The 27728-nt window shown below is 43.1% G+C and overlaps 1 protein-coding gene across 1 annotated transcript in view; it reads right to left on the reverse strand.

Annotated features, from left to right (window-relative positions):
- egflam (EGF-like, fibronectin type III and laminin G domains) overlaps window positions 1-27728 on the reverse strand; it is a 44792-nt gene that overhangs the window by 10006 nt on the left and 7058 nt on the right. The window contains exons 4-14 of the mRNA XM_083784299.1: window positions 26912-26938; window positions 25248-25365; window positions 21678-21813; window positions 18861-19027; window positions 8395-8507; window positions 7982-8262; window positions 5732-5919; window positions 4966-5066; window positions 3128-3228; window positions 2233-2377; window positions 1019-1208 (exon numbers count right to left, since the gene is read on the reverse strand). Coding sequence (XP_083640425.1) covers window positions 1019-1208; window positions 2233-2377; window positions 3128-3228; window positions 4966-5066; window positions 5732-5919; window positions 7982-8262; window positions 8395-8507; window positions 18861-19027; window positions 21678-21813; window positions 25248-25365; window positions 26912-26938 — 1567 coding nt within the window. The remainder of the gene's footprint in view (window positions 1-1018; window positions 1209-2232; window positions 2378-3127; window positions 3229-4965; window positions 5067-5731; window positions 5920-7981; window positions 8263-8394; window positions 8508-18860; window positions 19028-21677; window positions 21814-25247; window positions 25366-26911; window positions 26939-27728) is intronic.

Here is a 27728-nt window from a genome sequence, read left to right on the forward strand (position 1 = left end):
ATACATTTTTTATTTAAAAACATTTTTGCTGGCCTGGGCTGTAGCTCAGGGGTCCAGGTTCAACTCCCGATCCCGACGGCCTTTACTGCATGTCATCATCGTATATTATACAGATACTGTACGTTAAGACAAAGAACTGTACTGTAGTAAAGCTGAGTTAAATGTGTTGATATTGTTTAATTTTCTTTTTCAATTAAAATAACTTTATTGTATTGGAGAGACTAAAAATATCATGAAATGAAAACCTGAGAGGGTTATTTATAGTTTTTATTATCAAACTCAAGGCATTTTAGAATAGCTACAGTGGCTATTGAGTAAATCAGGTAAGGAAAACTCATTCGGTGGAATCCAAATTAATGACGCTTCATCTCAAACTGCATGAGAGATTACTCAGTGTATGAATAGATTTAGATTTTTACTTGATTTTTGAAGTACTATGGTAAGAAATCCAGAGATTGACCCTTATTGGTCAACATCTAGAGAAATCTGTGAAACCTGCTCTTTCGTCAAACAAAATAACTAAATGAAACAGAAATGAGTAAATGAGGGTGAAATTGAAACTACCAGTAAAAAGCAATCTTTTTTTCTTGTGGGATAATTTAAATAAATAATTTGAAACCTCAAAAATCAAGCACAAGGACACATTATAGAAAGGTCTTATCCAAACCAAGTTAAAAACCAAAGTATCTAGTTTGTACGAACAACAGAATACACTCTGTACTATACTATCTCCAACAGCCAAGTCTTTTCTGAAACACAGCTCAGGGGACCTACTGTACAGTAAATTACATTCCCCTGGTTACACAGCTGTTCAGCATTTTGTAATGTATAAAGAGGGGCCCACTGCATGGAGTGCCAATCACCATTATGGGGAGTTAAGAAATAGTGTTATAGTTCAGTGACTGAAACAAAAGAAAACAAACACCCATAACAATAACTCAAAATGCCCTAGGGGCCAAATGCTGCTGCCTGTGGCTGTCACACATGTGCACACATACGACCACACACACAAACTCACCAACATCAGCGCCACTTAAGGCTCTGCCCAGAGGCCATGGTCTGATGTCTGCTGCCTTGTTGTTGATGGTCAGACCCTGGACACACCCAACAAAGCCCCTGTTGGTCCCTGTTGCCCTGACCAGCCAATAGGCGCTGGGCGAACCACCCAGGTACAGCGGCGAGCGGAAGGTGATCTTAGTGTACTGACCCTGGAAGACATGAATGAAAAGAATGTAACTGCCAGGCAAGATGTAGTAAAATAAGACGGGGCTTAGTCTTTTACTAAATCTTTCAGAGGTATTAAACTATTATAATTGAAAGGGTCAAGCCATGGTGTTCGCCTGGGGTTGGCCAGCACACGAGCACTCCAACTGGCTCCAATCTTGGTTCAAAATATCACTCAGTGGTCTGGTTATTGGGTTGACTTCTTTTCCCACCTTACAACATAGTTCTTACGCGCTGTACAGTTGAACTTTTTGTAATTTTGTTTACCCCATATTTTGGCCAGTAGATGTCAGTAGACTTCCGCTTCCCAGGCCCCGCCTCCTCCCATTCCAGTCTGCTCTATCACTGCATCAACACATTTGTATGATGTCTTAAAATTACAGCTACTACTGTAGGTAGCCATAGCCTACTGTTCAACGAAAGCATAGAAAAATCGGAATAGAAACCAGGCTTTCTGCAAGTACTGCAGAAAGCATGGTGATGCAAGGTTATGTCCAAGTATGGTAGAGCTCTTAACGGTGATGAAGATACAACAATTTCACTCAAGCTCTATCTTCAAATGGCTTCAAATGTGCGTACTGCTTGTGCTTTTGCTAGTTGGCATCATCCACTACGATTATTTGTCATTATTAATACTTTGTCATTATTATCAAAGAAATCCTGGGGGCAAAACGTATACATTCAACAGATGAAATGTTGATTAAAGACTACGGTATAATTTGCAGTTGAACCTTCGTCTGTGCTTGTTTGATTGATTGAATGAATACTTTATTATACTGTCTGAGTGTACTTTATTAGACATTTCTGTCTAATAAAGTACACTCAGACACACACTTGATCTAAAAGGATAGCACCAAAATAGTCTGTGCGGTCTTGTGTGCATTATTGTTAAATAAAATAGAAACTAAAGTGTTGTTTAACATATACACAGTGAAATCCTCATTCATTTACTGTAACTCTGAGAGTGTACAAATATAACCAAATGAACCCCTTTTGGTGAGTTCTCACCTGTGAGCGTCCAGATATGGGGTTGTCATTATCCATGCGGAGCCAGCCACTCATCCCATCTCTAAAGGCAGTAACGGTGTGCCACTGGCCCAGGACAACATGACTCTCACCAACAATCTGAGCTGCACCAGTACCACAGTTAAACCTGTAGGATGGCAAAGTGTTTAACCACATGAAGCCTAGCATCCGTATTTTGGGCATGTTATAATGGGTGAACATCCAGCGAGGTTGTGAGATTGTAGATCGGCTAATTTGGGTGAAAGTATTTGATGTAGAGGGGGAAAAAAATAAGAGGGCCAAGTAAAGACCCCTGGAGGACCTCAGTCAACTAAGTTTAAATTATAGGGTGTAACTGTAAATAGTTAAGAAGAGTAAAATTCTCTTTGACCGTTGGCTGATATTCACAAGGTTTCTGGTAAATGCCGTGCACTGCAAAGTCCCAGAGCATTTCTAAAACATGTTAGGTGTAGGATTTCCTTAATGTATTGCAGCAAAATGAAAAGATTTAATCACCGCTGGTGTTTGGTTTACAACCTGTGGGAAATGCTTTCTGTCTGTGAAATTCAGTCCAATTATTCCTGAACCTCTCCATTTCAGTCAAGACCCGGTATGATTTTAGACCTTAGTCTATACAGAAACTGCATAGCAGAAAGCTGATGAGTGCCTGTTTGACAACTAATTTTATTTCTCAATATAACCGCAAGTAGACCAACTAATAATAAATAATACAGTACAACCATGACATTAACATAATCCAATTCTGAATGGTCAAATTTACATTTTTTTCACACAGCAAAACAAGTTTTGGAAATGCAGCTTTAAAACTCAGGATTTTACTGTGAATAACCTCAAAAATATTGATCGGATGGAATGAACAAACTAGTGCAGTACTCACCTGTAGTGCACTTTCCCTCTCACCAAGGCCAATGAAGTGAAGTCTCCACGTCCGTGTTCATTCTCCCCACAGTACAGCAGCAAGCCATCCTCTGACTCTGCCTGTACCAGAGAGAGACCTTTTCACCCACTGTACTAAATCACAGTGACTCTCTCTGTACCAGAGAGAGACCTTTTCACCCACTGTACTAAATCACAGTGACTCTCTCTGTACCAGAGAGACCTTTTCACCTACTGTACTAAACCACAGTGACTCTGCCTGTACCAGAGAGAGACCTTTTCACCTACTGTACTAAACCACAGTGACTCTCTCTGTACCAGAGAGACCTTTTCACCTACTGTACTAAACCACAGTGACTCTCTCTGTACCAGAGAGAGACCTTTTCACCTACTGTACTAAACCACAGTGACTCTCTCTGTACCAGAGAGACCTTTTCACCCACTGTACTAAACCACAGTGACTCTGCCTGTACCAGAGAGACCTTTTCACCTACTGTACTAAACCACAGTGACTCTGCCTGTACCAGAGAGAGACCTTTTCACCCACTGTACTAAACCACAGTGACTCTGCCTGTACCAGAGAGACCTTTTCACCTACTGTACTAAACCACAGTGACTCTGCCTGTACCAGAGAGAGACCTTTTCACCCACTGTACTAAACCACAGTGACTCTGCCTGTACCAGAGAGACCTTTTCACCTACTGTACTAAACCACAGTGACTCTGCCTGTACCAGAGAGAGACCTTTTCACCCACTGTACTAAACCACAGTGACTCTGCCTGTACCAGAGAGACCTTTTCACCCACTGTACTAAACCACAGTGACTCTGCCTGTACCAGAGAGACCTTTTCACCCACTGTACTAAACCACAGTGACTCTGCCTGTACCAGAGAGACCTTTTCACCTACTGTACTAAACCACAGTGACTCTGCCTGTACCAGAGAGAGACCTTTTCACCCACTGTACTAAACCACAGTGACTCTGCCTGTACCAGAGAGACCTTTTCACCTACTGTACTAAACCACAGTGACTCTGCCTGTACCAGAGAGACCTTTTCACCTACTGTACTAAACCACAGTGACTCTGCCTGTACCAGAGAGACCTTTTCACCTACTGTACTAAACCACAGTGACTCTGCCTGTACCAGAGAGACCTTTTCACCTACTGTACTAAACCACAGTGACTCTGCCTGTACCAGAGAGACCTTTTCACCTACTGTACTAAACCACAGTGACTCTGCCTGTACCAGAGAGACCTTTTCACCTACTGTACTAAACCACAGTGACTCTGCCTGTACCAGAGAGACCTTTTCACCTACTGTACTAAACCACAGTGACTCTGCCTGTACCAGAGAGACCTTTTCACCTACTGTACTAAACCACAGTGACTCTGCCTGTACCAGAGAGAGACCTTTTCACCCACTGTACTAAACCAGTGACTCTGCCTGTACCAGAGAGAGACCTTTTCACCTACTGTACTAAACCACAGTGACTCTGCCTGTACCAGAGAGACCTTTTCACCTACTGTACTAAACCACAGTGACTCTGCCTGTACCAGAGAGAGACCTTTTCACCCACTGTACTAAACCAGTGACTCTGCCTGTACCAGAGAGAGACCTTTTCACCTACTGTACTAAACCACAGTGGACACTGACTACGCTTGCATCAGAGAGACTGTTTCAAAGACCCCACTACTATATTACATCACGTCACACATCACAAATACAACACGTTTTGAGCTTGTAGATCAGCTATAACAGCTGATCTACATACTATAATCACTGAGAACATATGAAGCATAATTTATTTATTATCATTAATAGAGAGATAATTAGTGTACCTTGAACTCCATAGTGATCTGAAACGTCTGGTAGGAGCTCTTCAGGGGTTCAAAGGTCATGTGGGAGTGGCCATAGAACCGAGGAAAGTTCACCGACACCACTGGAGAACACAGGGGTAAAGAATAATACAACTGAGATTTAATTTCGACATTAAACTAATTAACACAGAATTGTATAGTAACAGTCAGAGAGAGGAAGGGCACAACACATGGTATTGAGTTTCACTGCAGTGTCCTTTGCAAAGCACACAAAGTACATACAAGCAATTGAACAGTATACTGTAGGTCAAAATCAGAGTTTTCCCAAACAATTCATCTCAACGTGAAAGCAAAGGTGTAAAATACTGTTGTAGGGGGAGGGATGCCTCTATCTGTAAACACCTTGATCAACATCACCATTTTCGATGCTCTGCCGGACACAAGAGGGTAATGGAGGTGACAGAATCCTCTTTTAAAAGATCACTACCTTTTACTGCCAGTAATGACAAATGTGGCATTCCGCAGGTGTGAATGTGTGTGTGAGCATGCTTGTGTATACGCACATGTGTTTCAGGTCACATTGGCTGCATGACTCAGCCTGCTTGTGTATCTATAGCCTGACTTATATGCCGCAATACACCGAAAATAGCAGATTTACAAGCTTGCAAGCACAACGTGTTCTGACCTTGTAGATCGCCTGTTTTCATCGGGTGACACCACCGTGCAAGTATAAATCAAGCTTACCGCTCTGCACGTGTCCCAGCTCTCACTACAAACCTTCTCTCACCTTCACTGCAAGTGTCCCCTCTGCGCCCCAGGCTGCAGTGACAGCGTGAGCCTCCACTGTCATAGTCACTGAGGCAGTAGCTGTCAGGAGGGCACACCGTGTCATCACAGGTCAGCTCGTACACGCGGGGCACGTCACCCTTCCAGCGGCTCATGGTGGGTACGGGAGTGGTGGGGGGCAACGTAATGCTAGAGGTGCAAGAAGAGAATAGAAAACAAAGCAATAAGCTCTTTCAGCCGTCTGTTGAGAATATCATGATTTTATTTTTTTAAGATATTTTTTTTGCGGCTTACGCCTTTTATTGATTTTTGAAGGGACAGACAGTAGGCTGACAGGAAACGGGAGAGAGATGGGGGGATGACATGCAGTAAAGGCCGTGTTGGGTCCGGGAGTCGAACCCGCGGCACACTGCGACTGGATTACCAGTCCGGTGCCCAGACCGTTACGCTACGGCCTGGGCCGAGAATATCATTATTGTCAAAAATGGTCAATACATCATGTTGTGAACCTTCATGACCTATCAGGGATTTGAACCCAGGTCCTCTGTGCAAGAGCTGAATTATGTACCACTGAGCCAATACAACACGCCCTGCTTGTTCAGGCAGCCGCAGTACCACTTGTCAACCAGTAGTGGTCTTACCAGACATCTAGATTTCTCAATAGAAGAGCAGGGAGACCAAATACAGAGTGTAGAGCAGGGGTCGGCAACCCAAGATGTTGAAAGAGCCATTTTCGACCAAAAATAAATTCAAAATCTATCTGGAGCCACAAAGAAAATTACGCATTATAATGCAGCTTGCCAAGCTTTATTATCTCCCGGGTTGCAACGAAACTAGCAGAATTTAGCATGCTTTCCCTGGAAATGTCTTTCAACGTTACTTTTTTTGTTGTTTGATAGCTTCTCATAAACATACAGGCAGTCAATCTGCATTGGCTGTGAAGGCAAAAGCCTCTGTCCACAAACTGTTAAATCCTCTGTTTTTCGTCGGCTATCTTTATTTCTCTCCCTGTAGAAGCCACAGCGTAGCAGGCAGCAGCCTCACACACCCACCGGTTTGTTTATAATAGACACCTGGCTGGCACGGCACTGAGTGTGTCACATGCTATGACGCAAATTTTAGTTTAGTTAAGTTTTCCAATTTTGTAAAAATGTGTAGAATAAATATTAAGAATGCTTGTCACGTTTGGCCTCCTACAGAAACAATAAATGAAAAATAATTTATTGCTACTTTTAATGCTACAGGGAGCCACTAGGGGTGTGCTCTAGAGCCGCCTGTTGCAGACCCCTGGTGTAGAGTGTACCAAAAAAGGTAACATAGAGTAGCTTTGAGTGGTTACATAAAATAATGTAAAGATAAAGTTCATAATAGCGTATTTATTATTTATGTTATTTGTTCATTTTTCTTCATTTGTTTACTTATACCGGTAAGTAAAATGTTCTCAAAGAGAAACTTTAATCAAATCATGAAACCGATTAGAAAGATTTGCACGTGTTCACAAAATCTGTCAAAACATCTGTAATCTATGGTCTCTAGGATTAGGATAATCAAAAATCAGAATTGGCATCGCCGCATCGGACGGGCTCTAATACATCTCATCTCCTCCAATGATTGGATCATCTAAGAATGGCACTCTATAATCCTCTGAGTTCTTTAGCTCACCAGCAGGGGGACAGAACAGCCGCTCCATATCCTCTTGGAATTCAGTTTGTTTGGTAGTTTGGTAGTCTTTGTTGGTAGTTTGAGTGTATTGAGGCAGGAGGCCAATATGACTGCATAAATATTAATATGTGTGTACTGTACAGGTTCCTTATTGAAGAGCAATCAGTTGTACAATGGACACACATAAGCCCTGTGCACAGTGTAACTAAAGTATCTCCTCAAGAATGAAGACATCAATGGACAGTGGGGCATGATCAGAGGGAAGATCAGTTTTTAACCACGGATATGTTATAAAGTAGAAATAGTGTGAAGATATCAAAAAGTAATTGACGCCAAATATCCATTTCCCCCTCTTGGAGTGGGAAAGGGTGAATAAGCAGGAATTCAAGGATTTGCAATTTATGTTTTATCCAATTATTCTCTGCAAGCATTAGGTGTATGCTACGGTATGTATAATCACGTTTGTCAGAATTTCTGTCCTTTATTGATAATTGTAGTATAGAGAGACTGGAGTTGAAGAGTGACATGCAGAAGTCTTTTTTCAACCCAACCTAGCACCTAAGAAAACCTGTCCTTAGTTGTAGCTTACCTTGTGGTGGTGGTAGTGGTGGTGATGGTGGTGATAGTGGTGGTGGGGGTGGTGGTGGTTGTGGCTGTTGTTGTGGTGCTTTGCTTTGAGGTGGTTGAGAAGACCAGATCACGGAAATCTGGGAGGGTGGAGGAGGATGTGGAGGAAGCTGGGGTGAGTGTGGCGTTAGGAGGCGCCATAGTGTTCATGCGGTAAACGATTTTCCGATCAGAAGGCGTTCCGGAGCGGGAGCGGAGTTGGGATTTCTGATTGTCTTCATTTATGCCCGGGAGGGGCTTCAGCTAAGGACAAGCGGGAGGAGATAGGAGAAGAGAACAAGATAATATGAATAGTGTGGGAATTAAAGATGGCAAGACATACTGTAGGAGAGATTATGTGGTTATGCGGCACACATGATAATGTGGGTAATTCACCTCTTCAATGAAGATATCATAGTCAGAGTCGTCAATATCAAAGCCGTCCTCATCTTTGATGTTGGAGTGTGTGACGTAACTCTTCCCATAATCTCCACTACCAACATCTGTACCTGTTAAGAATGACAAGTATGAACATAGGAAAAGGAGACATTTATATGAACTTTGCTCATTCTTTTAGATTATTGGGAAGATGATATTTGGCTCATGGCAGTGAAGAAGCTGAAATGATCTTTTCATAAATTAAGGCAAATAATATGATTCCAACAAGTGAAATGGAGATGCATATGGGTTAGTTGGGGAAATATCCTTATAGTGAATACTATATTATCATTTAAAAGCTGAGTTCCATTACAATTAATGACGATTTTGGTAGCAGGGACAGCCATCATAGTAGTAATGTTTTCTCTGTGTCTGTATGTTCTGTTGGGTTGCAGGTGAACCAGGAGTACAGCCATGCGTCTTGACAAGGGCATGTTAAGAGTTTAAAAGCATCATTTTCACCCAGCAGCTCTCCTTGCCTCCAGGGCCGGTTCTGGGGGGGGGGGAGGGGCGGACCAAAATGTGCGTCCACCCAATCAAAAATGATGGGAATATTATTTTTTTGTCAATATCAAAGACACCACAAAATATCTGTACCATTTATATATATTTTTCTTTTAAGATTTTTGTTTTGCTTTTTTTGCCTATAATTGATAGTATCAAGTGAAGATAGACAGGAAAGAGGGAGAGAGAGAAGGAGAGAGACATGCAGCAAAGGTCGTCATGAACGGGATTCAAACACGTGACGTGCTATGCATTTCCGGGGTTTACAGGGATTTGACCCCCGAATTGTATTCTGCCTGCCCACCCTAGCGGGGCAGGCTAGAACCGGCCCCGCTTCCCTCTCCCAGCCAGACTCTCTTTCTTTTCTTTTGATAGTAAGAAAATGTTTGCTTTATGCAACTTTGTTTCTTCAGTTATGTTGCTCCGTTGAGCCAGGGTCAAAATAACCTAGATACAGGATAGAATCGGGATAGGGACATTTCTATGATGGCTGTACTGCGAATGACCATGGGTATGTAAGCATACTGGTACAGTATGACAAGGATAGTGAGCAGTAATGGCACAGTCAATGATTCTACCTCTTAGCCTGTACCCAGGCTGCTGTACGATGTAGTGGAAGGTGTCTCCTATACCTGTGCCATAGGCTGGTCACAAAGATACATATAGTCAATGCACATGGTTGGTCATGAAACACTTTTAATGGTTGACCAGCCACAGTACTAACTAATACATTAAATTATAGATTCAGTATTAAATAACAGACCTTCCTGTTTATTGAACATACGGACACAGTACGGTAGCTTATTCATCAGAATAACCCTTGTACTATTTATGTTCAAAACTGCAAAACAAATAAGTGGACATGATTATCAATATGATTATCATTCATCCCAGCCTTGTCAAATCCTAGTTTTAACAGCAATTATAGTATATTAAGATCATCTCCCTTTCAGAACACACTTTGGCACAAGACATGAGCTCTCAGCTGAAAACCGAGTCAATACAAGGAGCTTTGCTTTGATAGTTCGAATTGATGCAAAGGTTTGACCTGCTGTCTAATAACATTAAGTGTATAGCACCGGTATGGTGCTAGTGGTAGTATGGGACTAATCTGCTGTTGTGTAACAGACTGTAGTGCCCCCGCCCACCCTCAGCCATTTCCCATTGATAGCAGGTTTACTAGAGAGAGGAACCAGCCACGCTCAACTGGTGGTGATTATGTATTGGATGTATAAAGTGGGGACAAAGGGTCTGCTGTCCGTCCTCTTCTTAATCCTGTCTGAAGAGGCTTGGACGTAACCAGCTTTTGCCCCCTGCTGAGAAACCACGCTTCTAGCTCTCTTCCTCTTGCTCAGTCACTCATTCTTTATTTAGTTTCCCATTAATGTCTTTCTTTATAGCACAGTGAGATTCCCTCCATCACTGTACTGCTCTACGCCTCTCTCCCTCTTTTTCCATTTATTTCCATTTAGCTTCTTCTAGTGGGCCAGACAAGTAGAGTTTAAGATGCTTAATTCAATCACGGCAGTTGAACTGTGGGGGCGTGAGAGGCACAGAACAGTTCCTCCACCCACCCACATGCTCTCCAGTTCAGGACAATACATACAGGATTAGAAAGGATGTGTGTACAAACTGATAGGGAAGTATGTCTGTGGCTGACTCTCTGTGTGTGTGTGTGTGTGTGTGTGTGTGTGTGTGTGTGTGTGTGTGTGTGTGTGTGTGTGTGTGTGTGTGTGTGTGTGTGTGCGTGCGTGCATGCGTGCTTGCGTGCGTGTCGCAAACATCAGGCCTATCATTTCAATATCAATCAGAACCCAATGTTCCCTCCCTCCATCCCATTACATTAAAGGTAATCAAGTAAATGACTCTGCTGCTCTACTATATCTACCACCATGTGTTTAAGGCTCCAGTCAGAAACCCCACTGACACACAAACTAACACTGACCTATATTTAGGAAAATGTCGTCACATTCACGTAGACCTCTCATGTGAAAACCTTGTGCTTCTGAGTTTTCCTTTCTTTTCACATTTGAATGATTTGGATGTTCTTCATTAAATTTGATTACTTTCTACTCCTACCATGGCGAAACAATGCTATTGTTCTTGTTACCAACCTCGCCAGTATACTGGTGAGTAAATTTAAAACAGCTGTCTAGGGAACATTGTGAAGCATACAGAGCGAAAGCAGCTCTTCAGTCACTAAAGAACATTGTACAAGTACAATACACTACTGCAGTTTGGTTTCCAATGAAAGCTGTAGATTGTACAGCATGTGTGTGTATTGATATATATGACGAATGCTTTTCAATTTTAGCCTTTTGTCAAGGTACAAAATCTATTGTTATTTATTGCTTAATATTCACAAGCTTTGAATCCTTTGTGCTGTCTGTGGTGCTGATCCCTGCCTGTTCTGTGGGTTCATTTCCAACCACTGTCCAATAATAGTGCTGAATTTAAAGTGCACTTGGATTAGATTGGATGGATGGATGGATGGATTGATATGAGATGGGGGAATATAGTTGGACGTATTGGTGGAGGAGGCGGCTAGCTACAGAACACTATAGCGTCAAAGCCCTAATGCTAGCTACAGAACACTATAGCGTCAAGGCCCTAATGCTAGCTACAGAACACTAGAGTCAAGGCCCTAATGCTAGCTACAACACTATAGCGCCAAGGCCCTAATGCTAGCTACAGATTACTACAGAACACTATAGTGTCAAGGCCCTAATGCTTTGGCCCTACAAGTTCACAATGCCTGATTCTACACTACGTCCGTCTCTAGACAAAGACCCGCCCTTGGTAACATCCCGTCTGCCTCTGATCTTCATCTGGTCTCAGAGACCAGATTAATTTTGCACAGTTTCTTAATTTGTCACTGCTGTTTGATCTGCAGCACTGATTAATGTAATCTATTTGTATGTGTTACGATGAGTCTTGATGACAAAGTCAACAGTATCGATATCCATAGGCAAGCACGGTAGCAGATGTTTGATCAAAATAAACTTGAAACATTATTGTACTGTAAAAACTAAAGGTTTATTTTTTCTTCATCTTTATCCTTTTTTTTAGTATAATAGTATTAGTTTACTATAATTAGATTAATACACGATTAATCAACACAAACACTATATTTAGAACACACCCAAATCAAATCATATTACAGCAAAATGAATCATGTGTTTGACGTGTTCAATCAATTATTCAAACAAAGCAAACCGCATAAACAACATTAGTTTTCCTCTTCTACAAACATAAAGGTTACATGGCTGCATTCTGGAGGGTCATATGACGCACGTGCCAAGCTGACATTCTCTGTCCCTTGTATTATACCGTATACTTGTATTATTTCCCACCAAGGAGTAACCTCACACCACTTTCGAAACATTAACTACTTTCACCACTTGAAAGTAGTTAATTCTGACTGTGGGATTTACAAATTCCAATTAAAAGTGTTGTAAAGACTTCCGGTATGGCGACGAACAGGACGGTCGCATAAAGTTGAGAGCTCTCACAGCCAACTTATTTATGTCACGCTAGATACTTATAAATGTAGAAAACAAGAACCACAGTCAACGAGAAATGCACACGAGAAGGAGAAACAAAAGAAGAAACGAGAAAAGTGAGGAAACACACCAAGAAGAAGACACAAGAGGGGACACGCTAACACCCGAAGCTAACGAAATTAGCATGGCTTCCCTCCAGGCTAGTTTGGACGCTATCAACAGTCAGCTCGGCGCCCTACGGCAGGAGGTGAAAACGGATTTGAGAACATTCAAAGAAGAAATCGCGACGCAGATGGATAATAAGCTGATTGAATTCAACAGAGATCTCACGCAAAGATTCACCAAGATCGACACGGAGATGAAGGAGCAACGTGCTAAGATGGACGGCGCTTTGCTACGCACTGAAGAGGTTGAACAATGGAGCACCGAAGTAAACCACACTTTGCAACAAATGTTGGAAGAACGTCAAATGATGATAGACAAGCTGGATGCCGTTGAATCGCACTCCAGAAGATGTAATTTGCGTTTATATAACCTACCAGAGGACGCTGAATCAGAATGTGAATCGATGGTGAAATTTATCAACGATTGGCTGAGAAAAGAAATAGTGGATACTGAACTGTCTATACAGCGAGCTCACCGAGCCTTGGCTCCGAAGAGGAACCCGGACCAGCCGCCGAGATCAGTAGTGATTAACTTTCAGCAATTTGCTGTGAAAGAGACAGTGCTATCAACGGCTTGGGGGAAGAAGACTGTGATGTATGGGCAGAACAGAATTTATTTCGACCACGATTTCACGGACAGAGTACTACAGCAGAGAAAAGCTTACGCTGAAGTCAAGAGGGTCCTGAATGCGGAAAGCCCGAGAATCAAGTTTAACACGCCCTACAACAAGATGAGGATCCACTGGGCTACTGGGAAAGTGGTGTACCACAGCGCAGAAGAAGCAACCAAGGAAATGCGGAAAAGAGGTCTGATGGCCGGCGGAGAGGGAGAAGCGACGGGCGGCGGCGACAGAAACAACACGAGAGAAGGCGGAAAAGAAACCACGCTCATCGAAAGCTTGCGAAATGCCAGGCTGGCCAGCTGGACACAAGTCGATCGGACAGCGGCATGGAGGAGAAGGGCGAGAGGACGGCTGCAAGCATACAGTCACGATAAGTAACCAAGAGAGGGAACATATAGGGTCGTGAGTTAAATCAATGAAAGAAAGGACTGAAACATAACGTGCGATATTTGCATTCTCGTGTGTATGTGTGTGTGTGTGTGTGTGTGTGTGTGTGTGTGTGGGTGGTGTGTGTGTATGTGTGTGTGTGGGTGGTGTGTGTGGGGGTGTGTGTGTATGTGGGGAGGAGAGGGTTGGTGTAGTTCGCCAGTCTTTTAAAAGTACTAAACAACCGAAGTTTAATTCTAACATCATGGTGAATTATACGTGCAGCCCCTGATGTGTGCATGCGCACGTGCGTGCGCACGTGTGTGTGTATGCACGGGGAGGGGAGGGGGGTTGAGGTGGTTCACTTGTCTCTCAAGGAAGACCATTATGTATGAGAACTGAAGCTTTAATCTAACATATTAAGGTGGATTATATATACGGCCCCTGGTGTGTGTGTGTGTGTGTGTGTGTGTGTGTGTGTGTGTGTGTGTGGGGGGGGGGAGGGAGGGATAGGGTGACTGATGGTGGGGAAAAAGTGTTTAATTTTTATTTTTCAACATTTGTCTACACATGCTATGTGTGTTCCCCAGTCGTCCATCTGCATTGTAGATGGAGAATTGAGGAACAATTAATGTAAATAAGATCAAAGGGATACTGATTTGTACATGTGTGGATAAATAGAAGGGTGAGAACATGTGTGATACGAAGGGAGGCAATAAGCATATTATTAGATCCTTCAACGTTTATTTTATTTATTTTGTTTTCTACCAATAAGGAATATAGAACAATTTGAGTTGGTACAAAGGGAGGTGCTGCAACTTTAATTCTAGTATGAGTAAACCTTTAGGGGTAAACTTTAATGCTAGATGGGGGCCCCTTCCCAACAAAGGGATTTCCCCCACAAAACCACAGGAGGGTCAACAAGAAGGGGAGGAGGTTGACAACTCTTTTTGGAAGTCTACATCTGTATATGTATCTGTGTTTTTGTTTTTGTATATAGTTGAAAGGGTTTACAGCTTTACTTTGATCTTTGTATATGAATGCAACAGGAACCTAAGAGGGAATCATCATAATAATTTTCCAGAATACTCTATAACCAAATATGACCACGAAACAGGAGATTAAACTTATGTCTCTGAATGTCAACGGTCTGGGAAACCCGATTAAAAGAGCTAAAGTTATGACCAAGCTTAAAAGAGAAAAAGCACAAATAAGCTTTCTTCAGGAAACCCACCTGTCCAAATCAGAACATGAAAAATTGAAGAAATTTGGCTATAAGCACACATATTATAGTTCGCATACCAATACCCGTAAAAGAGGAGTGGCGATCCTGATCTCTAACCAAATCAAGTTCGAATGCCAAGAAGAAATAAAAGACAAAGAAGGCAGGTATATTATTGTTAAAGGAACAATTCAGGAGACAAAAGTGACGTTGGTTAATATTTATGCACCACCTGAGAGCGATAAACAATTTTTCAAAACATTATTTGACATCATAACTTTGAAATCAGAAGGAATTTGCTGGTGTGCGGGAGACCTAAATGTTGTAATTGACTATGACTTAGACACCACTAGCTTGAACAGGAATAAAAAGCCCATCTCAAAATTAGTCAAAAACACGTGGGAAGAAATGGGTTTTGTTGATGTTTGGCGAGACTTCCACCCGCTTCAAAGGGACTATAGTCACTACTCCCAGACTCACTCTGTCTACAGCAGGTTAGACTATTTCTATACGCAAAAAGAAAATAGAGAATTGATACAGGGTTGTGATATTGGAATAGCAGATGTGTCTGATCACAGTGCCGTTTACATGAAGGTCTGTTTATCCGACAGAAAGAGGAATACAATATGGAGGTTAAACGCTGGACTGTTAAATAATAACGAGGTGGTAGAACAAATCAGAACCGACATTCAGAACTACTTGACTGATAACGATAATGGTGAAACTACTCCAGCAATACTATGGGATGCCCTAAAGGCAGTTATCAGGGGGAAGTTAATTGCAATTTCGAGCAGAATGAAAAAGGAAAAACTGGCTAATTATAAGCAGCTATTATCTGATCTTAAGACACTGGAACAAAGACATAAGATAAGAGCAGACAGACAAATATTCACACAAATGACTGAGGTGAGAAAACAAATCAATAAAATTCTCCAACAGGAGGTGGAAATGAAAGCGAGGTACTTTAAACAGAACTATTATGAGGCTGGCCCTAGGGCAGCGAGGCTATTGGCTAGACGCCTAAGGAAACAGCAAGCCGATATAACAGTTCACAAACTGATGGACCCTAAAACAAATAAAATAAAATACAAACAAGGAGAAATTGAGAATATCTTTCAGAAATACTATAAAGAACTGTATGCCCAATCACCCACCTCCTCTGAAGAGGAAACCAGAGCATTTCTCGATAAATTGGACTTGCCTAGCATTGGTGAACTAGAAAATAAAAGGATAACCAAAACTATAACCATGGATGAAATCACTACAGCAATAGGAAGATCAAAGGCTAGCAAGACTCCTGGAAGTGATGGATTCCCATCAGAATGGTACAAGAAATTTGCAAGTGAACTGTCCCCAGTGTTGCATTCCACTTTTAACTGGATTAAAAAAAATGGCTCTACCCCCCCCTCTTGGAAGGAAGCTGTAATTACAGTCTTACCAAAGCCTGGAAAAGACAAGACACTTTGTCAGAATTTCAGACCAATTTCACTACTAAATGTCGACTACAAACTATATACCTCAATCCTATCAGATAGAATTCAATCCTTTATTTCAGACATGATCGACGAAGATCAATGTGGCTTCATCCCAGGAAGAAAAACGCAGGATAACATTAGGAGAACTTTACACATTATGCACAAAATAAAGAATAATAACATTCCTGCAGCAATGGTTAGTCTGGATGCCGCCCAGGCATTTGATAAAGTTTCCCACAGGTTCTTATTCCTAACACTGGAAAGATTTGGGTTTGATGAAAAAGCAATTCAGTGTATCAAAACGCTTTATATTAATCCGACAGCTAGAATAAAGGTAAATGGTTCTCTGACAGATAAATTTGAAATAGAACAAGGTTGTAGACAGGGCTGCAATTTAAGCCCCTCCCTATTCGCGTTTTTTATAGAGCCACTGGCCCAGATGATAAGAGACAACGAAAATATAGCGGGAATAGAAATCAATGGTGAGAGACATGTTGTGAGCCTTTTTGCAGATGATGTATTGGTCCACTTAAAAAATCCATTGGAATCATTTGAACACCTACTGCAAACATTAGATCGGTTTAGTCTATACTCAGGCTACACATTAAACAAGTCTAAAACTCAAATTCTCATGCTCAACTGTAGGCCGAATCAAAAACTCAAGGAAATAAATATAAACTGGGAGGCAAAATCAATTAGGTACTTAGGCATAAACATAACTAAAAACCTGTCCAAATTATATGCAAGTAACTATCAAGAAATTGATGATAACATAAAAGAAGATATAGAAAGATGGGCCACATATCCAATGGGGTTTAGTGATAGGATACAAGCGATTAAAATGAATGTCCTGCCACGCCTGCTATATTTATTCCAATCATTACCTATCCCTATACCTCCGACTCAATTCACAAAATGGGATAAACTTATATCCAGGTTTATATGGGATGGAAAACGACCTAGGATAAGATATAGTACGTTACAATTACCAAAGAATAAAGGGGGAATGGCACTTCCGAACTTAAAGGAGTACTTCCATGCAGCACAATTGGGACCACTCCTTAACTGGTGCAGTCTACCGTATATAGCTAAGTGGAAGGACATCGAGGTAAAAGGGTTTACAATCCCGATTCATACAAGTATAGGAGAACGAGGGATTCAAACGAACGTGAAGAGTGAATTAGACCTGGACCCAATAACATCTTTTACTTTAACTACATGGTACTCTATAGTGAAACAATTGAAGGTTGGAAAGGAACTGGGTATGTTGAAATGGATTTCATATGATAAGAAATTTGAACCAGGAAGGTTTGATTCAAGGTTTAAGCAATGGAGGGATTTGGGTGTGACAGCCATATGCCTATTGACTCAAAAAGGAGAAATGAAAAGCTTTGAAGAAATGAAAAGCACATACGACCTGACTAATCAGGACTTCTTCCGATATTTACAGATGAGAGACTATTATAACAAAAACATTAAAAGACCGACGGAAGAAATACACCCCATAATACGAATTATGGAACGGGCATATGGTAGAGTCACACCCAAAGCCATATCTGTTTTGTACTCATGTTTGATGGATTCCAAAAGAACATCCACTGTATATGTTAAAAATAAATGGGAAAAGGAGTTGGGTGAGGAAATTCCAGATCAGATGTGGGAAGATATGTGGGAAAAACACCAGACAACAACCCAATCAAAGGAGTGGAGGGAATTTGCATGGAAAAACCAAATACGGTATTTTATAACCCCCCAAATTAAGAGCAAACAGCTTAAGAGCCAACAACCATGTTGGAGAGGGTGTAACCACATGAACCCTGACCATACACATGTTTTCTGGAATTGTGCAAAAATACAACCTTTCTGGCTGGTAATCCACACAGCTATATGTGAGGTAATAGGATATGACATTCCCTGCTCTTGCCTTGTAATGTACTTGGGTCTTATCGAAGAATCTGTGCAGTCGAGAGACCAATACCTGGTCAAAATCCTTCTAGCTGCTGGAAAGAAAGCAATTACAAAAAATTGGCTCAAAACTGACATCCCAGGCTATAAACAATGGCGAGCCATCATGGACAATATTGAGGACATGGAAAAGTTGACATTCAAGATAAGAATAAGAGTAGACCTCTATGAAAAAAGATGGGAAAAGTGGTCGTTGTATAAATGGACAAGAGGTGAAACATAATAGAATGATGGAAAGGAGAAGTTAAAAAGCATTCCCAAAGTAAGGTTCTAATATTATATTTTCTTTATTATGTAACTGCATTCATATGATCCGTTTGTTTGTTTTATTTTAACTTTATGTTTTTATTTTATTTGTTTTTGTTTTTATGTCTGTGTTCGTTGTGAAGTTTGTCTTTGTACCATGTTATTGTTGTTTCTGTTTGTTTGATTATGTGTCTGAAAAACCCTTAATAAAAACAAAGTAAAAAAAAAAAAAAGTGTTGTAAAAAACTTGTAACTAAATTGGATCCATTGGATCCATCGGAACATGCTGAAAAGTAACGTTTTTGAACGTGCAAGGTTTGCACCCAATAGCGACAACAACACAATGATGCTCTTACCAAGGGTGTGCACTGGGCTGTTGATTTGGCTTGGCGGGCTGACTCCATGCACATTGACGGCCCTCACTACAAACTGGTACTCTGTGTCTGGTTTTAATCCCTTTAACACCATGGAGTTAGACTCGATGGGCTCACGGATGTATGTCCACTCTGTGTCCATTTCTGGCCTGAGAAAGAGATAACATCCACATATAATGTATTAAACATACTGTCAGAGCCTTGATTTTATGGTTTGACCAAAGCTGTTGGATTTGTCCAACAACTATTCCAAAGTTAGTGGTGTCATTTTCAAACATAGTGTGAAGCCCATGGCCATGGGCTATACAGGGAGAAAATGTCAGATATTTTAGTTTAGTTACAAACTTTGTGTCAGAGGTTAGAAATGCAATAATATATATTTAATAGCGGTATATGCAATACACTAAACCCGATAATAAGCTTAATAATAGATAAAATACATCATAAATACCAGATATAATCATTAAGGAACGTTTATGCATGTACTATGTAAACTCTACATTTCCATTTTCCAGCCATTCAGTTGCAAAATAAATAAATAAATAAATATAATAATAATCTGGAGACCCCCGAAAATAATTTGGCGACCCCCAGAGCGGTCGCAACCCCCAGGTTGAGAAGAGAACCCCTGACATACTAGACTAGAGCAATGTCCGTTGCCGTTTATGCAATACCCGCCAGTCTATGACATCATATTGATGACATCAGGGATCTATGTATGGACAGAAAAGGCACACACAGCAGACAGACACAGATATTTGTGGATGTATAGATACTTTTCTAGACAATCACTGATCCGAACAACTTCCCACTCGGCACTGTATGTCATCAGGTCCTTGGCATACAAACGGCAAGTATGAATCGATTAGTAAAACGGTTCTCGAGATATGCAGGCGACGGACAGACACACACAGGGAATCTGTGTATTTAGAGGTAGAAAATAGGGGATTAAGCTGCTCTTTCCATTTAAGGGAATGATCTAGAGTATTTGGATTGCAGATTATCTTTTGATAGACCTCTTCTTGCTGTTTCACACAAATGTTATTCGAAATTGAATACTCTAGCTGTAAATAAAGCATTTCCAGAGTTGGAGGGACAAAAACAAATAAAAGATATTAAAGTTTCTTTCTTTCTTTCTTTTTTATTCTGTTTATTTATCCTGGGAGGATGTTTCAAGTGTGAAACAACGATACGATTCAACAAAGCATGCCTTATAATATAGTATACGTACATAAAAAACATTTAACCAGAGAATTATTTGAAAATACCGGTATAGCAAACAACAGCAGTCTTGTTTCCTGTTTTCCATCTGGAGCTATACCATCTATGTCCAGATTTTTGGGTACTGGTGGTCAGGCGCCTGAAGCCACAACTATTTTGTTGTATAAGGTCATCTCCGTCATCACTCAATGTCTGTGTTCAGTGATATTTTCTTTGATGTGTGGGCGGAAAGATTTGCCTCTAAGATGGCTCTTGTTTTATGAGTATGCCCATGAATGCACAGACAGTGATTCATGTGTAATCCTTCACACACACTTGATCTTGTTTCTCTGCCTCCAAGTCTGTCTCTCTCCCTCTCTCCCCCTCTCTCTCTCTCTCTCTCTCTCTCTCTCTCTCCCCCTTTATGCCTGATTTAAACTTGGATGCGTGTTTATCAAAAATAGCAGATCTACAAGCTCACAACACATTGCACTGCAACATGTTGTGAGCTTGTAGATGCTATTTTAAGTATATGTGACACCAGCGCGCAACTAAGTATAGACCAAGCTTTAGGGACTGTCTACACTGAGTACTATAGCTATAATTATAAAAATATAGTTTAAAAAAACATTCTAAATCAAGTGGATGGTTATTTTAAATCGCACTTGCATCTCGCACTTGCAGCTCTCTCCATTCTTCCATCCTTTTCTCTCATTACATAAAGTTCAGAAGCTGAAAAGAATCTTGTTAGCTGTGTGTGTGTGTGTGTGTGTGTGTGTGTGTGTGTGTGTGTGTGTGTGTGTGTGTGTGTGTGTGTGTGTGTGTGTGTGTGTGTAGTGTGTACCATACCTGACCTGAGGCCTGGTATGGAACACCTCAGGTCTACCATACTGAAATTTAATTTAATAATATTTGGACTGCTGGACAGCTGACAGTAGGCTCTCTTCACTCTTAATTTTTTTTAATTCAATTTAATTTCTTTGATGCTGAAGTAGGCCTTCATTTCAAAGTTTTTATATTTAAATGAGATGAAGAAAGTCACCACTCGCACCACACATTTCTCTGCGAATGGTTTTAATACTGCCACATGTTGACAGGTGTGTGTAGGCTAAAGAGGCTTTAGGGAAACAGGTTTGTGTATTCATGCAGGAGGCCTTACGTGCGCAATGACGACAGGTATGGCTGTGCTAGTCTAGGTTGTGTATTTCTATGTTGTTGTGTTTGACAGTGTTTTCCAAAAAAGGACATAGTGTTTGATTGGCTCGGGCATCTGGTTAGGATGCGTCTCGGGCGTCTTCCTAGGGAGGTCCTCGACGCATGTCCCACTGGGAGGAGACCCCGCGGCAGACCAAGGCGCAGTTGGAGGAAACACATCGACTCACTGGCCTTGGAAAGTCTCGGGATCCGCCAGGAGGAAGTCACTAATGTTGCTCTGGAGAGGGAAGTCTGGAGCACTCTGGTGGAGCTGTTACTCCCATGACCCGACTACGGATAACTTGTATTGTGAACTTGTGTATCGGCTACAGTATTTTCGCTATTCATCATAGGACATTGTAGGACTTAAGTGGTCAATCATGCAAGCAGTCAAATATTTCTTACCTGATGTAAGCCACCAGGAAGTGAAGGACTGGTGCACTGCCCTCACTTTCTCCCTGTTGCCATGACAATGCCAGCTCCATGTCAGATACTGCTGCAACTATAGGCTGGGTGGGGGGCGATGGGGGCATGCACGTTTCTATTGGGACAAAGGAACAATTCAACAATGAAACATTTCATAATTGTTTGTATATTGATTGTCTTCCAAATGTGATTCGTGAGGCTTAAATGTTGCCAAGTATGCTTATAATAAGCGACTTGTTTTTCTGTAAAGGCACTTGCAAATATTGGTAGGCAAGTTGCAGATGCCAAAATCCGGACTTGCTTTCTAAAGCTGTGTGTTTGTCATGTTGCAGGATCCTTCCACATTACACCTAACATAAGAAAACCACCTGTGGGTGCGGGTCAAAAAATGTAACTTCTTGACCTAACCCACGGGTTACAGGTTAGAGGTCAACCTGCGCATCACTATTTGCCCCGCACCCCCAACTCCCAAAAAGTTAATAGTCTAGTGGGAATGTGTGTGCAAATTACACAGAAATTGCATGCCGTGTTCATGATTTGTTCAAAACGAAGCACTCCTGCTAACTTTGGAAGCCAATCTTAGCCAATCACAATGTAATATGAAAAATTGGAAAGACCTGTTTTGTTTAATGCTATAGAGATACTTGCGTGATGTTTGGACAAAATCTGTAGGAGTACTGTCCTGGTGGTGCTATTACAGGCCCAGGGCCCATGTAGGAGTACTGTCCTGGTGGTGCTATTACAGGCCCTGGGCCCAAGTAGGAGTACTGTCCTGGTGGTGCTATTACAGGCCCTGGGCCCAAGTAGGAGTACTGTCCTGGTGGTGCTATTACAGGCCCTGGGCCCATGTAGGAGTACTGTCCTGGTGGTGCTATTACAGGCCCTGGGCCCATGTAGGAGTACTGTCCTGGTGGTGCTATTACAGGCCCTGGGCCCAAGTAGGAGTACTGTCCTGGTGGTGCTACTACAGGCCCTGGGCCCATGTAGGAGTACTGTCCTGGTGGTGCTATTACAGGCCCTGGGCCCATGTAGGAGTACTGTCCTGGTGGTGCTATTACAGGCCCTGGGCCCATGTAGGAGTACTGTCCTGATGGTGCTATTACAGGCCCAGGGCCCATGTAGGAGTACTGTCCTGGTGGTGCTATTACAGGCCCTGGGCCCATGTAGGAGTACTGTCCTGGTGGTGCTATTACAGGCCCTGGGCCCAAGTAGGAGTACTGTCCTGGTGGTGCTATTACAGGCCCTGGGCCCATGTAGGAGTACTGTCCTAGTGGTGCTATTACAGGCCCAGGGCCCATGTAGGAGTACTGTCCTAGTGGTGCTATTACAGGCCCTGGGCCCATGTAGGAGTACTGTCCTGGTGGTGCTATTACAGGCCCTGGGCCCAAGTAGGAGTACTGTCCTGGTGGTGCTATTACAGGCCCTGGGCCCATGTAGGAGTATTGTCCTGGTGGTGCTATTACAGGCCCTGGGCCCATGTAGGCGTACTGTCCTGGTGGTGCTATTACAGGCCCTGGGCCCAAGTAGGAGTACTGTCCTGGTGGTGCTATTACAGGCCCTGGGCCCATGTAGGAGTACTGTCCTGGTGGTGCTATTACAGGCCCAGGGCCCAAGTAGGAGTACTGTCCTAGTGGTGCTACTACAGGCCCTGGGCCCATGTAGGAGTACTGTCCTGGTGGTGCTATTACAGGCCCAGGGCCCATGTAGGAGTACTGTCCTGGTGGTGCTATTACAGGCCCTGGGCCCATGTAGGAGTACTGTCCTGGTGGTGCTATTACAGGCCCAGGGCCCAAGTAGGAGTACTGTCCTAGTGGTGCTATTACAGGCCCTGGGCCCAAGTAGGAGTACTGTCCTGGTGGTGCTATTACAGGCCCTGGGCCCATGTAGGAGTACTGTCCTGGTGGTGCTATTACAGGCCCAGGGCCCATGTAGGAGTACTGTCCTAGTGGTGCTATTACAGGCCCTGGGCCCAAGTAGGAGTACTGTCCTGGTGGTGCTATTACAGGCCCTGGGCCCATGTAGGAGTACTGTCCTGGTGGTGCTATTACAGGCCCTGGGCCCATGTAGGAGTACTGTCCTGGTGGTGCTATTACAGGCCCTGGGCCCAAGTAGGAGTACTGTCCTGGTGGTGCTATTACAGGCCCTGGGCCCATGTAGGAGTACTGTCCTGGTGGTGCTATTACAGGCCCAGGGCCCAAGTAGGAGTACTGTCCTAGTGGTGCTACTACAGGCCCTGGGCCCATGTAGGAGTACTGTCCTGGTGGTGCTATTACAGGCCCTGGGCCCATGTAGGAGTACTGTCCTGGTGGTGCTATTACAGGCCAGGGGCCATGTAGGAGTACTGTCCTGGTGGTGCTATTACAGGCCCTGGGCCCATGTAGGAGTACTGTCCTGGTGGTGCTATTACAGGCCCTGGGCCCATGTAGGAGTACTGTCCTGGTGGTGCTATTACAGGCCCAGGGCCCATGTAGGAGTACTGTCCTGGTGGTGCTATTACAGGCCCAGGGCCCATGTAGGAGTACTGTCCTGGTGGTGCTATTACAGGCCCAGGGCCCAAGTAGGAGTACTGTCCTGGTGGTGCTACTACAGGCCCTGGGCCCAAGTAGGAGTACTGTCCTGGTGGTGCTATTACAGGCCCAGGGCCCAAGTAGGAGTACTGTCCTGGTGGTGCTATTACAGGCCCAGGGCCCATGTAGGAGTACTGTCCTGGTGGTGCTATTACAGGCCCTGGGCCCATGTAGGAGTACTGTCCTGGTGGTGCTATTACAGGCCCTGGGCCCATGTAGGAGTACTGTCCTGGTGGTGCTATTACAGGCCCTGGGCCCATGTAGGAGTACTGTCCTGGTGGTGCTACTACAGGCCTATGTGAAAAATGTGGGGCAGAGGTTCTGCTCTGGCATCCAGGGAGTGTGTGAGTGTGCAACTGTGCATTCACAGACGAACGGACACACACGGACGGATGGACGGACAGGATGCAAAACCCGGCCATGCCTTTTGGCCTGCATGGCAGAGACAACAACAGCAATGCTAAACAGATGGAGCATCGCAATAGTTCAGGCTGTCAGGATGTCAGGCTAGTGCCCACCAGGGGTGCACTGGTCGCTTCACGCGACACCATAAATAAATTGTGCTTGATGTGAGCATTCTGCGCGAGCGTGTGACGTCGTTAAAATAGTGTTCCGCCAGTAAAAACCATTACACGCCTGGTGTCCACCCTGACATTAGGAGGTCGGGGTTCAATATTGTGTTTATAGGTTAAATTCCCATTGACAATGAATGGAGAATTTTACGTCATAGTGTGTGAGCAAATAGGCATAGTGTCTATTTTACGTCATGATGATGTATGATGATAAGAGCGCCTCTCACTTCACACAGGTGTGATTTCTTCTAAATATTTTTAATTGCAGCCTGCCGTGAGTGTGAGTGTGAGTGTGAGTGTGAGTGTGAGTGTGAGTGTGAGTGTGAGTGTGAGTGTGAGTGTGTGTGTGTGTGTGTGTGTGTGTGTGTGTGTGTGTGTGTGTGCACACATGTGCAGCAGCATATTCTTACCATGTGGTGCAGTCCTGACATCTCTGGGAACACTAGGTCTGCCCTCTCCTGCCCATCCATACGCCCCAACACTGACCCGGTACTGTGTGTTCACCTTCAGGGCACCAATAGGGAAATCCTGGGAGAGGTCGCATAGAAGAGTGTAGAGGGGGCGGGTATAGTGGAGTAGAAAAAATAAAGTAAGGAAAAGGAAGACAATTCATGAATAGCTATAGTTATTCATGCAGCTATATCGAGCTGCCAATTACCATGAGGTGCTCTCACCACAACCACTGCTGGTACGAGTCCTAAAGCTCTCTGCTGCTGTCTAGGTTTGAAATACAGCAGTGGTCAGTGGTCCCTCATTGCCTGGTGGAGTACACCGACATACACACATACCCAGCCGATACATACCACCTATTGACCTCATACCAATTTTGAAACGTCATCGAGAACAGTTGTTTCTCATTGGCTGGTGGAATGTACCGACATACCCAGCCGATCGCTGTTCTTGGTCCCTGATTGGCCGAGCGACATACACAGCCGATTACAGTACTTTTGCTTGTGCAAGTAAAAACTAGGAAATGATGTGGAGCCATGAAGACATGACATGGGACAGCTCCAATGTGATCTCGGTTTTGTTTAACCAGCCTTTTACAGTCATAAAATGACTAGCCTCTTGCAGATGCACAGCGTTAAAAAACTAACAAACCAAACCACCTGTGTAAAGTGAGTGGTGCAACTCCGTGTGGGGGTCTCCGGGGGTCCCCGACTCCCCGGAAGATCCAGACCCACAGGACCACAGCCAGGGTGCTGGCCCGGTTCCGGCGAGCCCCGCATCCTGTCTGGGTACGACTGCTGCTCTGAGTCCTAAAGCTCTCTGCTGTCTGTCTGGGTACGACTGCTGCTCTGAGTCCTAAAGCTCTCTGCTGTCTGTCTGGGTACGACTGCTGCTGTGTCCTAGAGCTCTCTGCTGTCTGGGTACGACTGCTGCTCTGAGTCCTAGAGCTAGCTCTCTGCTGTCTGAGTACCTATTACCAACTTTGAAACGACCTTTAGTTACGTCACCTAGAATGGTGGTCCCTTATTGGCTGTTGGAGGACACACACACTCACACACACACACACACACACACGATCGCAGTACTTGCTCGCTCTGCTTGCGCACAGGTAGGCCATGTGGTCTACTTTTACACCCTTTATATACAACCTTGAAATGTACATTAGTTACGTCACCAAGAATGATGGCCCCCTATTGGCTGGTGGAGGACACTGACATACATGCATACCCCTTTATGGCTGGTGGAGGACACTGACATACATACATACCCCTTTATGGCTGGTGGAGGACACTGACATACATGCATACCCCTTATTGACCTTATGCCAACCTTGAAACATACTTTAGTTACGTCATCCAGAACAGTGGTCCCTTATTGGCCGGTGGAGTACACCGACATACATGCATACCCAGCCGATCCCTTATTGGGGATAAGTAATAATACTGCAGAAAGTATCAACACACTTTTCTAAACATTTCGGAGGCCTGCAGAATTATTCTTTTGATTACCAAGACTGAAAACTCTTACACACCATATGTGGTAGTTTTTCCAAATTAAACCAAGAGATACACAGACAGCATGTTAATCATGATACAGCAGTAGCATATTTTAACATGGTACTCACAAAGCTGGCTTGTCCATCAAATTGTCCCTTTGAGAAAAACAGAACAGAGGAAGGCTTGTTAGTCATTTAAATGTTGATGGTTAAAAACAATACTGGGTATAGTGTGAATCTGTTAATGAGTAGGCCTACATTTATATCAAGGCCATATTTTTTTATCCATTTTGGCCTGACCTCGAAATTAAATCCTCCAGTTTTCTGAAATAAATATTTTCACGATTTTTCAAAAATAGCAGACCTACAAGCTCGTAGATTTACATTATAACATAATGTTTAAAACACCAAAAGGGGTTCCCGCCCAAAATGTGTTAAGACCAACCGTTTCCCAGAACTCGGGAACATCTGTTAAAGTCACACTGTGTTAATTAATTTGTTATTTTTGGTGACACCTCTTGTAGTTCTGTTGTCTTTACAGCGTTTGTCTATACAGAATTACCACTCAAAAAGGAGTGTCTGGGGCAGACACTTGCAAATAAAATAGTGTTCCACGCACGCACGCTACAGCGTTTGTCTATACAGAATTTCCACTCAAAAACAAAATAGGAATGTCTGGGGCAGACACTTGCAAACACACACAGTCACACACACACACACACACACACACACACACACACACTAGGAAGGGTAATCAAAAATAATTGTTGTTTAATTGAAAAAGTGACAGTATGACTTTAAAGCAGTACTATGTAACCTTCCTCTTCTACCCTGGATTTGAACCTGGTTTCCTGTGTGACATTTTACCATTGAGCCTTCATGCTTGCTCAGGGGATAAATTCAATCTTGACCATCAGGTAAAAAGGTACAGTCAGATCCTGTGTCT

Source organism: Protomyctophum parallelum, assembly GCF_964188405.1.
Source record: "Protomyctophum parallelum genome assembly, chromosome: 15".
Lineage (NCBI taxonomy): Eukaryota > Metazoa > Chordata > Actinopteri > Myctophiformes > Myctophidae > Protomyctophum > Protomyctophum parallelum.